The sequence below is a fragment of the Dendrobates tinctorius genome, unplaced genomic scaffold (genome assembly GCF_039654945.1).
Source record: "Dendrobates tinctorius isolate UK_male_01 unplaced genomic scaffold, ASM3965494v1 ptg000005l, whole genome shotgun sequence".
NCBI classification, from domain to species: domain Eukaryota; kingdom Metazoa; phylum Chordata; class Amphibia; order Anura; family Dendrobatidae; genus Dendrobates; species Dendrobates tinctorius.
Genome location: NW_027361673.1, coordinates 5,557,076 through 5,573,045, shown reverse-complemented (window position 1 = coordinate 5,573,045; position 15,970 = coordinate 5,557,076). Strand labels below are relative to the sequence as shown.

Below are 15,970 nucleotides of genomic sequence, written 5' to 3'. Positions count from 1 at the left end.
CTTTGTTGTTCCCATTATTAAACATTGGGTCCCTTATACTGTTATTGTGTATGCAGTGAGTGGCAGGGCTGCCCAAAATTTAGACGCACCCCAACAACCTATTGAACAGACGTCATGGATGACCGCATGCAACCAAAGTTACAAATGTTCATTTGGTGCTTCCATACTGTTTGCTTATGCATTGAATGCAAGGCCTGCTCTGCAAAAAGTTACGCACACCCCAATAAGTCTTTGATCCGAGGTACTGGATTGCCACATGCAAACAAAGTTCCTAGTATTCATTTGGTTCTCCTATACTGTTTGCTTATGCATTGAATGCAAGGCCTGCCCTGCACCAAAGTTACACGCACCCAAGCCTTTGAACACACATCTTGGATGGCCACAGGAAAACCAAGTTCACATCATTCATTTGATACTCCCATACTGTTTGCTTATGCATTGAATACAAGGTATGCCATGTACCAAAGTTACATGCACCCCAATAAGCCTTTGAACACACGTACTGGATGGCCACAGGTAAACCCACTTCACATTTTTCATTTGGTACTCCCATACAGTTTGCTTATTCATTGAACACAAGGCATGCCCTGCATCAAAGTTACACGCACCCAAATAAGCCTTTGAACCCACGCACTGGATGGCCACATGAAAGTTCCCATTATTCTGATTTTTTTGAAGTCACCTAAAGTTTTCCCATGAAGCAAATACAAGGTCTGCACAAAATTTGCACACACTCCAATTCCCCAAGGAAGAAATGTGGAGGATGGTCGAAAAATGTTTTCCCAGTTTAAAGGAGCAGGACTCCTATACTTGAAATGTCCATATACTAGTGTATGGGCTGAAAAACATTTTACCCTGGGGGGTACATGTCAACCTACTGTGTAAATTACTTTTTTACGGCCATCATAAACACCGTTGCAAAAAAGTATACTGGCTCTTGCATCATGGAACACATTCACCCTCGTGTTCTAGTGGTGGTGTCTGAAGAGATGCGAAGTTTGGCCTCTGAAAAATGTTTTCACAGTTCAAAGGAGCGGGTCTACTATACTTGTAATGCCCATACACTAAGTGTATAGGCGGAAAAACATTTTCCCCTGGAGGGAACCTCAACACACAGTGTAACCATTTTTGAAACGTGCATCATAAACACGCTTGAAAAAAATACTTGGCTGTTGCATCACGGAACACGTTCACACTGGTGATCTATTGGTGGTGTCTGAAGAGGCGTGGCGGATGACCTCCGAATTTTTTTTTTACCAGTTTAAAGAAGTGGGTCCCCTATACTTGTAATGTCCATTCACTAAGTGTATTGGCTGACAAACATTTCCCCCTGGGGGGTACACATCAACCTACTGTGTAAATATTTTTTTTACTGGCATCATAAACACTGGCAAAAAACTATAGTGGCTGTGCCATCACAGACCACGATTACCCTGGTGATCTAGTTGTGGTGGATGATGAGGATGAGGAGAAGGAGGAGGATAACACCAAATAGCCAATATGAGGAAGCATATACTCATGTGTAGGTGTGAAGAGGTGCATGAGATTACACCTCCCCAAAATTGCACTGCATTGGAGGTTATGTTTCGCTGTTATCATTCAGTGGTTTAGAGAAGTCTGGCCCAATCCAGTCCTTGTTCATTTTTATAAGAGCCTGTCTGCATTTTCAGTTGACAGACGGATGCGCTTATCAGTTATAATTCCACCAGTGGCACTAAAAACATGCTCTGAAAAAATGCTAGTGGCAGGGCAGGCTAGGACCTCCAAGACATAGAGAGCCAGTTCATGCTATGTATCCAGGTTGGATACCCAATAATTACAAGGCACAGAGGAATCACGGAGGACGTTGGTATGGTCAGCAAGGAACTCCCTCAGCATCTGGGGTATGGACAACTGAAGGCTGCACTGGGACAAGGACGTGGATGTGCTTGATGATGATGGTAGTTGAGTGTGGCCAACAAAAAGTGCAGAGCAGGAGGCAACTTCGCATGCAACATGGTCAGGGGATTGGCTTGCATGCACAACAGTGGAAGAAGCAGTGTTTTCACCCTCAGGCACTGTTCCTGAAGCCTGGGGTTCTGCTCACAAAGTCTGGTGCTTTGCTGCCATGTGCCTGATCATGCTGGTGGTGGACAGGCTGTTAGTTTTTCTACCCCTGCTGATGCAGACATGCCAGGTGGTGCAAATGGCCTGTTTGTGGTTATCGGCAAAGTCTTTAAAAAACAACCAGACTCGGAAAAGCCTAACAGTTGTACTGCCAACTTTCATCATGTTGGTATTACAAGGAACAGTTTCCCGCCTTCTGTCTGTGGACACCACACTGCTTCTTTCTGCCAGTTGGGATGCTATGCTTCCATCCCCCCTGAGTGCTGCTGTCCTCAATCTGCATGTCCTCCTGCCAGGTTGGGTCAGTTACTATATCATCCACCACTTCGGCTTCCACTTCCGCACCCTGGTTCTCCTCCTGAATTTCTGGCAATTGTGTCTCATCATCGTCCACCTATTGTGACATGTTCCCACCATCGCTTTTGTGTGAATGTGGCTGCTCAAATATTTGGGCATCGCTACATGCGATCTCATCTTGCCCCGCTTCAAGTGGACCCTCTTGATGTATGCAATGAAGTATGCCACATACAATGCCTTCCTGTTACTGATATGTATATACACACATACAGTGCCTGCATGTCATGCACTGATATGTATATATGCACATACACTCCCTGCCTACCTAGCACTGCAATCTATATACCCCGTAATTAGTCCTTAGAAGGACTGTTGATTTAGCTGGATTTGTGTATTCTATTATGGTATACCCACACTAACTTATAAACCCCTAAATCCGACCCTATCTTGGCAGCAGCTCTCTCTACACTAGCTGATTCTGGAGGTGACTGTGATGAGCATGGTGGCGCCGGGTCTCTTATAAACCTGATGACGCTGTGTGACCAGCCAATCATTGTAATGCCACAACCAAGATGGCTGTAGCATTGCAGTACATGGCAGACAATCCCTGCATGTTGATTGATTGATGCTCTAAAAAGTGCCAAATATGAAGGGTGGGAACCCAAGCTCCTACCGAATAATCCCAGAAATGCTCGGAGCTCGCCAAGTACCACGAGAACAGCGATGCTCGGGTGACTACCGAGCATTTCCGAGCATGCTCGTTCATCACACTAGTCTGAATGTTTATGATATTTCAATTTTTCTGTTTTAATTTATTTGCAAAAATTTCTACATTTCTGTTTTTTTTCACTCAAGATGGGGTGCAGAGTGTACATTAATGAGAAAAAAATGAACTATCTTGAATTTATCAAATGGCTATAATGAAACAAAGAATGAAAAATTTAAAGGGGTCTGTGTTGTGAGTTCATTTTCCCCTTCGTCACTGAGGTCTGGTGAACTCCCTATTCTGGTAAAGGAAGGTAATGAGCCTGATTATCAGGCACCTGAGCCTGATGATGATGACTGGCTGAGTGGAGTCACGGACTGGATATAAGGCTGCCGACGCCCTTCTGCCCTGTGGGTGATTTCTCTGTGGACTTCTAGGAGACCAGTCTGATTCCTGCTCCTCTAAAGCTAAGTTTTCTGCTTTGCCTGTTAGCATTTGTGTTTTGTTTTTGTTTGCCTTGCTTTTCTGGATTCTGCCATTCCCTGCTGGGGTGAGCTGAATCTCCTTTTGCCGGTTGCTCTGTCTTCAGAATATTCCTGAGTACTGACATAGCTTTTTGAAGCCTAGCGTCTTCAGGGACTTTTTCACTGTCGGTTTGTTGGCTCTTATTTTCATAGGGTTTTTCACGGATTGCAGACAGAAGCCTTCCTGTCCTTTCCTATCTAGTTAGCTTGGGCCCCGTCTTTGCTCAGTCTATCTTTCTGTCTGTGTTAGTGTTCTTTCTTCTTGCTTCACCGTCATTATATGTTGGGGGCTGCCTTTTGCTTTGGGGTCTGCTCTGGGGCAGTTTAGATTTCCCTTTCTGTCTTTAGGCTATATAGTCCTCCGGCTGTGATCGAGGGGTCTAGGGCATCGTAGGAACCCCCCACGGCTGCTGCTAGTTGTGTTGATAGGTTCAGGGGTCTGCAATCCGATACCTGCCAACTTCTCTGGTTTTCTGGACTTAGCTAGCATTTCTGTTTTTGCCTTCTACGGTGACTCATTCATAACAGAATCACCAGCCATACCGCACATCCTAGGGTACTCAATAGCAGGAAAGAATTGTGTTTAAAAAAAAAAAAAAAAAAAAAGAGTGTGTATATTCTTTCCTCTATATCTCTGAGGCCGTAGGGGGAATTTTTTTTTTCTCTCAATGGAGATAAAGCAATTGTCTGATCATGTGGAGCAGCTCGCTGCGGAAGTGCGGGGAATTTCCGCCTACCTTGCTCGTTCGCATGCTGTTGAACCAAAGATCCCTACACCTGATGTATTTTTTGGGGATCGATCTAAATTTTTGAGTTTCAAAAATAATTGTAAATTATTTTTTGCCTTGAAGCCTAACTCGTCAGGGAGCTCCGCTCAGCAGCTTAAAATTGTCATCTCTTTGCTGCGTGGCGATCCCCAGGATTGAGCGTTTTCTTTGAAACCAGATGATCCTATTCTGCCTAATGAGAACGAATTCTTTGAAGCCTTGGGGTTGTTGTATGACGAACCTAATGCTATTGATCAGGCTGAAAAGACCCTGTTGGCATTGAACCAGGGTCGAGATTCTGCAGAGTTGTACTGTCAAAAGTTCCGAAAGTGGGCGGTCCTTACTACCTGGAATGATAATGCCTTGGCTGCTCTCTTTCGGAAGGGTTTGTCAGAAGCCGTAAAAGATACTATGGTGGGATTTCCTGTTCCCTCTGGTCTGGACGATTCTATGTCATTAGCCATTCAGGTTGATCGGCGTTTACGTAAACACAGGATTGCACGAGAGGTGTTGCCACCGGTTGAACAGACGTCTGAACCTATGCAATGTGATAGAGTTTTGTCTAAGGCACAATGTCAGGAGTTCAGAAGGTGTAATAAGCTGTGTTTTTTCTGTGGAGATGCCTCACATATTATTTCTGTTTGTCCTAAACGAGAGAAATGCTTTGCACACACGTTTTCTGTTGGTGGTGTTCAACCTAAGTTTCTTCTGGCAATTATTCTGATCTGCTCCCTGTCCACATTTTCCGCCAAGGCTTTTGTGGATTCAGGAGCAGCGCTAAACCTAATGGACTTGGATTTTGCTAAACGTTGTGGATTTCCGATGACACCTCTGCAGACGCCTATCCCTTTGAGGGGGATTGATGCTACTCCTTTGGTGAAAAATAAACCTCAGTTTTGGACCCAGGTGGTCATGCGGGTCGCACCAGACCATCAAGAAAATTGCAGATTTTTGGTGTTGCATGGTCAGCATGATGCCGTTGTTCTGGGGTTTCCCTGGTTGCAAATTCATAATCCAGTTTTGGATTGGAAATCTGTGTCTGTGGTGAGTTGGGGTTGTCGGTGTGCCTTTAGTGAGGCTCCGTTTTTTTCCACCTCTCCTCAGTCGCATGATGTTCCTGACTATTTGGCGGACTTTTATGATGTATTTAGTGAGAATGAGTCTGCATCTTTGCCTCCTCATAGGAGTTATGACTGTGCAATTGAACTGAGCCCGGGGTGTAAATTTCCCAAGGGTCAGCTCTTCAATTTATCTGTACTCGAGCACGAGGCTATGCGATCCTATATTAAGGAGGCGTTGGAGAAGGGTCATATTAGACCATCCTCTTCACCCTTAGGTGCCGTTTTTTTTTTTGTGGCCAAAAAGGATGGTTCTTTAAGGCCTTGTATTGATTATCGTGCCCTCAACAAAATTACTATTAAATATCAGTATCCGTTACCCCTGATTTCGGATCTATTCTCTAGAGTTAGAGGTGCTTGCTGGTTTACCAAGCTTGACCTCAGGGGGCGTATAATCTTATCCGCATTAAGCAGGGGGATGAATGGAAGACGGCGTTTAATACTCCGGAGGGACATTTTGAGTACCTGGTGATGCCTTTTGGGCTCACTAATGCCCCCTCTGTCTTCCAGTGCTTCATGAACGATATTTTCCGAGACTTTGTCGATAGATTTTTGATTATCTATCTGGATGATATTTTGATCTTCTCCAAGGATTGGGATTCTCATGTGGAACATGTTCGGACTGTGTTCCGGATCTTGAGGGAGAATTCCCTGTATGTCAAAGGATCGAAATGCCTTTTTGGAGTACAGAGGATTTCATTTTTGGGATTTATTTTGTCTCCGTCAACTATTGAAATGGACCCGGCCAAGGTACAGGCCATTTATGATTGGTTTCAGCCCACTTCTTTGAAGGCCCTCCAGAAGTTTTTGGGTTTTGCTAATTTTTATCGGAAATTTATAGCAAAATTTTCTAGTATTGCCAAGCCATTGACTGATCTGACTAAGAAGGGTGCTGATGTGTTGAATTGGTCTCCGGAGGCTGTTGCTTCCTTTCAGGAGCTGAAGCGAAGATTTACCTCCGCCCCGGTTTTGCGGCAACCTGATGTCTCACTCCCGTTCCAGGTAGAGGTGGATGCTTCTGAGATTGGTGCAGGAGCTGTTTTGTCCCAAAAGGATCCTGTAACATCTAAAATGAACCCCTGTGCTTTCTTTTCCCGAAAGTTCTCTCCATCTGAACGTAACTATGATGTGGGGAATCGGGAACTGTTGGCCATGAAATGGGCATTTGAGGAGTGGAGACATTGGTTGGAGGGAGCTAAGCATCAAGTTGTGGTCCTCACTGACCACAAGAATTTGATTTACCTAGAGTCGGCTAAACGCTTGAACCCTAGACAGGCTAGGTGGGCCTTGTTTTTTACACGTTTTGATTTCGTGGTCTCTTTTCTTCCTGGAACTAAGAATGTCAAGGCAGACGCCCTCTCTAGGAGCTTCTTTGCTGATTCTCCTGTGGTGACCAAGCCTGCTACCATCTTAGGCGAAGGGGTAGTTCTTTCTGCCATCTCGCCCGATTTGAGACTTGCTCTGCAAGAGTTCCAGGAGGACAAGCCTGAGCATTGTCCCAGTGAAAAGTTGTATGTTCCTGACCAGTGGAAGAAGAGAGTGATGTCTGAAGTTCATTGCTCTGCATTGGCTGGTCATCCAGGTATTTTTGGTACTAGAGATCTGGTGAGTCGCTCTTTTTGGTGGCCCACCTTGTCTCATGATGTCAGGAATTTTGTGCAGTCCTGTGGGACTTGCTCCCAGTCTAAATCTTGTTCTCGCTCTAGTGGGTTGTTGATGCCTTTGCCGGTCCCCAGGAGGCCATGGACCCATATTTCTATGGATTTCATCTCTGATATGCCGGTCTCTCAAAGAATGACTGTTATTTGGGTGATTTGTGATAGGTTCTCTAAGATGGTTCATCTTGTACCACTCCCTAAGTTGCCGTCTTCCTCTGAGTTGGTGCCCCTGTTTTTGCAACAGGTGGATCGCTTGCACGGGATTCCTGAGAACATTGTATCTGACAGAGGAGTTCAGTTTGTGTCTAGATTTTGGAGGACTTTCTGTTCTAAGTTGGGAATTCAGTTGTCCTTCTCCTCTGCTTTTCACCCTCAGACCAATGGGCAGACAGAGAGAACAAACCAGACCTTTGAGTCGTATTTGAGAGGTTTTATTTCCGCTGATCAGGATGATTGGGTTTCATTTTTGCCCTTGGCCGAATTTGCTTTAAATAATAGAGCTAGTTCTGCCACTTTGATGTCACCTTTTTTTGTAACTTTGGGTTTCATCCTCGATTTTCCTCAGGGCAGGTGGAGCCTTCTGTCTGCCCAGGTGTTGACACTGTGGTGGAGAGAATGCACCAGATCTGGGACCAAGTGGTGGATAAGTTATCTCTCTCCCAGGAAAAGGCCCAGCGGTTTTCCAACCGACATAGGACCATTGGTCCCCAGTTTAAGATTGGTGATATGGTGTGGTTATCATAAAAAAATATTGCTATGAAGGTGGCTTCTCCTAAGTTTAAGCCTAGATTTATTGGACCTTACAAGATTTTGGAGATTATTAATCCGGTCTCTTTTCGTTTGGCTCTTCCTGTCACATTTAAGATCCATAATGTGTTCCATAAGTCCTTGTTGAAGAGGTTTGTTGAACCAGTTGTTCCTGGGGTGGCACCTCCGGACCCTGTATTGGTTGAAGGTAACATGGAACATGAGGTAGAGAAAATACTGGATTCCCATCTGGCTAGACGGAGACTCCAGTATTTGGTTAAGTGGAAGGGTTATGGTCATGTGGATAATTCCTGGGTCTCTGCCTCTGATATTCATGCCAAAAGATTGGTGCATGCCTTTCATCAAGCTCACCCTGATCGCCCTGGTGGTGTGGTTGAGGGTTCGGTGACCCCTCCTCAAGGGGGAGGTACTGTTGTGAGTTCATTTTCCCCTTCGTCACTGAGGTCTGGTGAACTCCCTATTCTGGTAAAGGAAGGTAATGAGCCTGATTATCAGGCACCTGAGCCTGATGATGATGACTGGCTGAGTGGAGTCACGGACTGGATATAAGGCTGCCGATGCCCTTCTGCCCTGCGGATGATTTCTCTGTGGATTTCTAGGAGACCAGTCTGATTCCTGCTCCTCTAAAGCTAAGTTTTCTGCTTTGCCTGTTAGCATTTGTGTTTTGTTTTTGTTTGCCTTGCTTTTCTGGATTCTGCCATTCCCTGCTGGGGTGAGCTGAATCTCCTTTTGCCGGTTGCTCTGTCTTCAGAATATTACTGAGTACTGACATAGCTTTTTGAAGCCTAGCATCTTCAGGGACTTTTTCACTGTCAGTTTGTTGGCTCTTATTTTCATAGGGTTTTTCATGGATTGCAGACAGCAGCCTTCCTGTCCTTTCCTATCTAGTTAGCTTGGGCCCCGTCTTTGCTCAGTCTAGCTTTCTGTCTGTGTTGTGTTCTTTCTTCTTGCTTCACCGTCATTATATGTGGGGGGCAGCCTTTTGCTTTGGGGTCTGCTCTGGGGCAGTTTAGATTTCCCTTTCTGTCTTTAGGCTATATAGTCCTTCGGCTGTGATCGAGGTGTCTAGGGCATCGTAGGAACCCCCCACGGCTGCTGCTAGTTGTGTTGATAGGTTCAGGGGTCTGCAATCCGATAGCTGCCAACTTCTCTGGTTTTCTGGACTTAGCTAGCATTTCTGTTTTTGCCTCCTACGGTGACTCATTCATAACAGGTCTGTATACTTTCCGTACCCACTGTAATACAAGGCTATATTGGCCATAGAAATGCATGTTGATTCATACCTGTACGGCCCCAAAAAGCACTTTGAAAACCTGGTTAGAAAGGTTAGGCAGTTAGTACAAAAAAACACTTTAGTATTTGCCACATAGAGACAACAGGTGTGGGTTACCAATACGCCATTTCTATCACTCCTGAAAACTCAAATGTTGTATATATAAGATATTGCAGGAAATAAAAGATTTAGTATAATTGCTTATTATAATTCTAAGGGTCCATTTACATGCACCAACGGCCAATCAGCAAACATTTACTGATCGTCAGTCTTTAATAATCTGTTTATACAGGCAGGCCTAGATACACAATGTGCACAGAGCAGTCTGTAGTGAGTCGTTTAGTGCATTGACATCACACCTGATGAAGGTATTAGAGAGATTGGTTCTCACACGTCTCCGTCCTCTAGTGAGCTCGGATATGGACCCTCTCCAGTTTGCCTACAGGCCGGGCATTGGTGTGGATGATGCCCTTATCCACCTTCTAGATAGGACTCTCTCTCACCTGGAGAAACCTGGGAAGACTGTGAGAATAATGTTCTTCGATTTCTCTAGTGCTTTTAACACCATACAGCCAGGTCTACTGAGAGACAAGATGTGCCTTGTTGGTGTGGACCTCCAACTCTCCACCTGGATCCTTAACTACCTCACGAACCGACCTCAGTTTGTAAAGGTTCGGGACAGTGTGTCAGACACGGTGATCTGCAATACAGGGGCACCTCAAGGTACAGTTCTTGCCCCTTTTCTCTTCACACTGTACACTGCGGATTTTAGGTGCAACTCATCTAGCTGCTACTTGCAGAAGTATTCTGATGACTCTGCAATAGTAGGCCTCATCACAGGAGGTGATGAAAGAGAGTACTGTCTTGCCCTCAGCCGCAGGCACGGTCTCTGCTGCGCAGGGAGACCGGCGCCTATCTCGCAGCTTCACTGCTACTACTCACCCTGTCCGTGGCTCTAGACAATCAGCGGCTCCTTTCTCTGCTAAGAACTTGCATCCTCTTGGCAGGTCTCCTGGTTATGCTCTTAGGAGGCACGCCCCGCTTCCTGCACATACTTAAAACAGCAGGGCACCTGTTGTCTATTAGGGCTGTCTGTGCTGTGATGCTCTGTGCATAAAAGGCATCCTCCCTCAAGAGGGAGTTGCCTGAACAATGTGTTCATTCTGTGGGATCGCTGCCTCCCACTCAGGCCACACTCTGCTTTGCTCTGCGTTCTGAATGTCATTGCAACATTCTAATATCTCTGTCTCCTCAGAATCCTCTGCTGGCAGTTCCCGCTCCTGGATCCCTCTGAACACTCCGGTTCCTACCCCACTGACCTAGACTTTCCTCTTGGAATCATCCAGTGACCATCGCAGGCTAGCTCAGCCTTTCTGTGATTACTCAGACCCTCCAGGTCTCTCACCTCCTCCTCTATATGGTGTGTATGGGTCGTCCCTCTGGTCCGGGCATCGCGGCATTAAGGTCATCTGGTGTTGCGACGGGGGAGCCCCTGTATAGGGGTACACCTTGCCCGGTGCTCCACTACGTGGTTCTGTGTCGTGGTCCAGAGGGTTCTTCCCTCAGGCACCTTGTCCATTTGTTTGCTTTATTTAATAAACATCTTTAGTTCATCAGTGGTCTAGTGGGTCCACTATACATCTTCACGCCCTGTGGGTGTAACAAGTACAGAGACACTAACCAAGCTTTTGTGGAGTGGTGTCAGAGGAACCACCTTAGGATTAATTCCAGGAAGACCAAGGAATTGGTGGTGGACTTTCGCAAGGTCAAAAATCCACCAGTAGTGGTGAACATTCAGGGAAATGACATTGAGATAGTCGACACCTATAAGTACCTTGGTGTGATCCTCAATAACAAGCTTGACTGGGCCCATCACTTGGATGCAGTGTACAGGAAGAGCCATAGCAGGCTTTATCTGCTCAGAAGGCTGAGAGCCTTCTGAGTTAGAGGGGCACTCCTTGCATCCTTCCTCAACTCTGTTGTGGCATCAGTCATCTTCTTTGGTGTGGCGTGCTGGGGTAGTGGCATATCAACCAGGGATAGGAATAGGCTGGACAAACTGATTAGAAGGGCCAGCTCTGTCCTGGGATGCCCCCTTGACCCAGTTCAGGAAGTAGGCGACAGGAGGATACTGGCCAAGGTGAGCTACATGGTGCAGAATGATTCCCATCCCATGCATGAGACCGTGACAAAGATGTGCAGTACTGTCAGTGACCGGCTACTTCATCCTAAATGTGAGAGGGAGCGCTATCGAAAGTCCTTCCTTCCTGCTGCAGTTAGGCTGTATAACCAGCACTGTCCAAAACGGAGAACGACCCAAACAGTGAACTGATAGATCCAAAGTTGTGACAGTTCGGTTGCATTTTTTTTTTCCCCGTATATGTACCTACCTACTGTCAATATAATGCCTTTATGCATCTGTATCTGTACTTGTTCCTGCCTTGCTGCTGTAATGCTCCGAATTTCTCCATGGTGGGACGATTAAAGGATTATCTTATATAGACTGCCATAGTTCTTGGTAGCACAAGTCATGTTTACATAGGACAATGCATCGCCAAGAATGATGATCTTTTGTGCTGCACAAAAAGATAATTTCCCCCAATGAAATGCAGTTTTGCTCATTCATCAGGTGATCGACAGCCTGTTAACTTTACAAGATTATTGTTAAATGAGTGTTTTTAGGAACCCTGTTTCACAAAGATCTTTCAGTGTAAATGAAGGTTAAGGGGAATCTGTCAGCAAGGTTTTGCTATGTAATCTAAGGACAGCATGAGATAGGAGTTAAAACACTGATTTCAATGATGTGTCACTTATCTGGCTGGGTTATGTTGTTTACTTATAATAATGGTTTTATTACTTGGCCATGGCTGTGACTAGCTGGTTATTGCTAAGACCACACCCCTTCATGTGATAACCATCTCCCTGTCAATAGATTATGTAAATAGAGAGCCTGGTGTGGGTGAGGTCTGCTCTCTCATCTCTGCTTCATGTTGCATCTAAGAACTCTGATTGTGTCCTAACTGCTGCACCCAGTAAACTAAGCGATACATCGTTGGATTCAGCATCCCATTGCCTACAGCATGCTGCTCTCAGATGAGGTAGTAAAAACTTTGTGACAGTTCCCCTTGAAGAATTGGAGCAAAGTAAAAAGATGGTTTCTACAAATGGATATATCCTTTCTAAAGGTTCAAGGCAAACTTATTACATACAGTATTACAACTGCAATTATTTTAGGCTGATGAGAATTATTTGTATATTAATGGAATATTTGAATATTTAGTGCAGGTACAGTTAGTTACATGCACAGTATTATTTACTGATCTGCACGTCCCACCATTGTTAGTCATTGGAAAGGAAGTCAATGGGTCACAAATCATGAAATATAACTATCTGTATAAACCAGTCAGTGAAATGTCAGAGCATAACTATTTATGAATCTGTTCATATCTTTAGAGTACGTTTGAAATGATTCTAAAAGAACTACCCTATAAATGTTATGCACTCCATTTTAAATGAATACATGTTTATAGCTAGCTTGCTTATTAAACATTATAAATCAACACTGGCCTTTAAGGTAATTGCACTATTTTGATTGCAAACATTAAATTATTATTGTGAACATAAAAAGAGTAAAGGCAAAAGAGGAACCTTTCATTTTTTCATTGAAATGATTTCTGGCCTTCACAAACATTTATGACACTTAACCGTAAATCCGAACAAAGAAAAAAAATCACTTACCATTCTTCTTGTAAAACATGATTTCCCCCTTGAATTCACTTTTTTCCTCTAGTGACATTTCAATTTCAAGTGTTGTCTGTTCATTTGTTTCAGCACCATATAAAAATTTACAGCTGCAACTCTTCTGCATGACCTCAGTGCGTGCAAATCCAGCAAGTTCACAAAAGCCATCTGAACAATAAACTATAGGGAATCCTTTGGCCACCTGAGCATTTGCAAGAATGAAGTTGCTGTCTGGAAAACAAATGCAAATAAACAAATAAATAAATATGTTTATTCGATAAGCAGAAAATACGTTGCAGTATAGCGCAACATTTTAATGAACATTTTTTATATTTTTTGTACGTGTCCTAAAGAGGCTGCTCCATCTGGCACATACATGACACAGCCACAGGATTAGTCATGAACATATAATAGATGCTGCTGTCATCACTGTGATTAGCATGCAGAATATTGATAGAGCTAGTGAGTGTGGTAGATAGAGAATCATACAGTCAGGGTATACCTTTCCTGAGTTATGAGTTGCGGGAAAAATAATTTTCAAAAGTTTGGCTACTTCTTCCGAGAGTATTAGCTATTGTGGAAATATGACAAGAAGATTTTGGAATATTATCTATGCAATTGACCTACTATGAACAGGTGTTACAATTGAGTTTGCTGGAGTAAATGCTGTAATAAAGCACCACTCCAGCATTTTTTTATTTTAACTCTGGGCCAAATAAATAATTTTTCCTATGTGCTGTGTTTATTAGTAGTCTGGGAAATAAATAATTGGCATCAGCTGTCTAGTTGCCATTTGTAGACCAAAGAAATAATTTTTTCAGAAACACTGTGTGTTTTCTAGTAGTGTTGCAAATAAATAATTGCCATCAGTCATCTTGTTGCCATTTGTAGGCCCAATAAATAATTTTTCATGATCTCTGTGTCTTTTCTAGTAATGTGGAAAATGAATAATTGGCATCAGCCATTTTATTGCCATGTGTTGGCCAAATAAATACTTTTTCTGTACTGCTGTGCCTTTTCTAGTTGTGTGGCAAATACATAATTGGCATCGGCCATCTCGTTGTCATTAATAGGCCAAATAAATAATTTTTCAGGACTGCTGTGTGTTTTGCTGTAGCCTGGGAAATAACTAATTGGCATCAGCATCTAGTTGCCATTTCTAGGCCAAATAAATATTTTTCCAGAGCGCTGTGGGTTTTTGATAGTCTGGGAAATAAATAATTGGCATCAGCTGTCTAGTTGCCATTTTTAGGCTAAAAAAATAATTTTTCACGCCCCCTGATTTTTCTAGTAGTGTGGCAAATAAATCTCAGGAGCAGCCATCACTTTGCCATTTGTCGGCCAGACAAATAATTTTACTGACCTGCTGTGTCTATACAGGTAGTGTTTCTAAAGGATTTGTATACTCTGCAGCCATGTTTTTGGGAGTAGTGTGTCTAAAATAAAATTCTATTATGCAACCATCTTTTTCCCTTTTGTGGGCAGAAAAAAATAAGTGTGTCTTTAAGCTTCTGTGTGTACTCTGCAAGCCTGTCTCTGAGAGTACTGTGCCAAAAATACTCTGTGTATACTGTGTCAAAAAGCCTCTTGGAGTACTGTGCCAAAAAAGCCTCTGGGAGAACTATGCCAAAAAACCTTTGTGTGCTCTGTGCCAAAAAGTCTCTGGGACTACTGTGCCAAAAAAGTCTCAGCAAGTACTGTGCCAATAAGTCTTTTTGTGTACTTTGCCAAGAAGTCTCTGGGAGTACTTTGCCAAAAAGTCTATGTGTGTACTGTGCCAAAAAGCCTATTTGTGTACTCTACAGCTGTGTCTGTAGGAGTAGTGTGTTTAAAAAATAATTACACTTGTCTGTTGTGTCTGTACGACTTGTGGATCTAAAAACAGTACCCGTGTTTGTGGGACTACTGTGCATAAAAACACATTTTTCTACTTTGCAACCTTGTCTGTGGGAATACTGTGCCAGAAAAACCTGTTTGTCTATTCTGCACACATCTCTGTGGGGTGGGAGTATTCTGAAAAAAGCCTCTGTGGGCGTACTCTGTAAAAAAGTTTGTGTGGGTGCACTCTGCAAAACACCCTCTTTTTTATTTTTTATTGTAATTTGGGGGCCTCAAAATATTGTGAGTGGAAAATAGAACAAGCAAACTGCAGTTGAGTCTAACAATGGCTGGGTGTGGCTGGTATACTTCTATATTCAGTCAAAGGTATGGACAAGTCCTGTGGGATCCATGCAGAAAACGCTGCTTCTGATAAGCAGTAAAATTATTATCTCCGGTCAGACAGTGTGAGCCCATAGCTGTGATCGGAGGTAAAAAGTTTACCTCCAGTCACTAGTGTCAGCTAAAGGGACTACTGCTCCTATCAGCCTATGCCTGCTGCCACTAATAACAGCGAGAGCAGGTGGCAGATGATGGGAGTATTCATTAGGCAGTGCTTGCGCTCTAAATAAATAATAAAAAAAACTTGTGTTGGTTTTCCTGCATTTTTGATAATCAGCCAGGCAAAACTGACAGCTAGAAAAAATTTTTTCCTGATCTTGGAGGAAAATATAAAGAAAAATAGCAAATATGTGTCTATATTTCAGTTTTTTTATTTTTAGTTTTCATTTATGACCACAAAGGACCTCTAGTAACATTTGAATGTGTTCCACTTTCCTTATTTTTATATATTGGACATATTTTTTATGGGGCCAGGGCTAGAAACAACAATTTAAAGTGGAAGGATCTCTTTTTATTAGTTTAGATGTTTATTGCCTTTTTCCTATTTTTTTTTAATTTATTTTATACACTGTGCCCTTCAAAAAATCTTAAAAGACATTTGGGGAGGCATTTTAATACATTATTATTACATTCTCTTTTTTTACTGATTCCTTTTGTAATTGGGACTAGTATGTTAGCCCCAGCTGTAGTGGAATTTCAGCCACCTGTCTGGGTTTCCTAGGACTAAGCAGCTCCTGCTCTCTTTTTTCACATATTCACTGGGTTTAGAGATGAAAGAACGGTAAGTGATTC

The 15,970-nt window shown here is 43.4% G+C and overlaps 1 protein-coding gene across 1 annotated transcript in view; it reads right to left on the bottom strand.

Annotated features, from left to right (window-relative positions):
* The window catches only part of KCNH8 (potassium voltage-gated channel subfamily H member 8), a 534,349-nt gene that overhangs the window by 278,230 nt on the left and 240,149 nt on the right, over nt 1-15,970 (bottom strand). Inside the window, 1 exon segment of the mRNA XM_073568115.1 lies at nt 12,956-13,189. Within this exon segment, the coding sequence (XP_073424216.1) occupies nt 12,956-13,189 (234 nt within the window).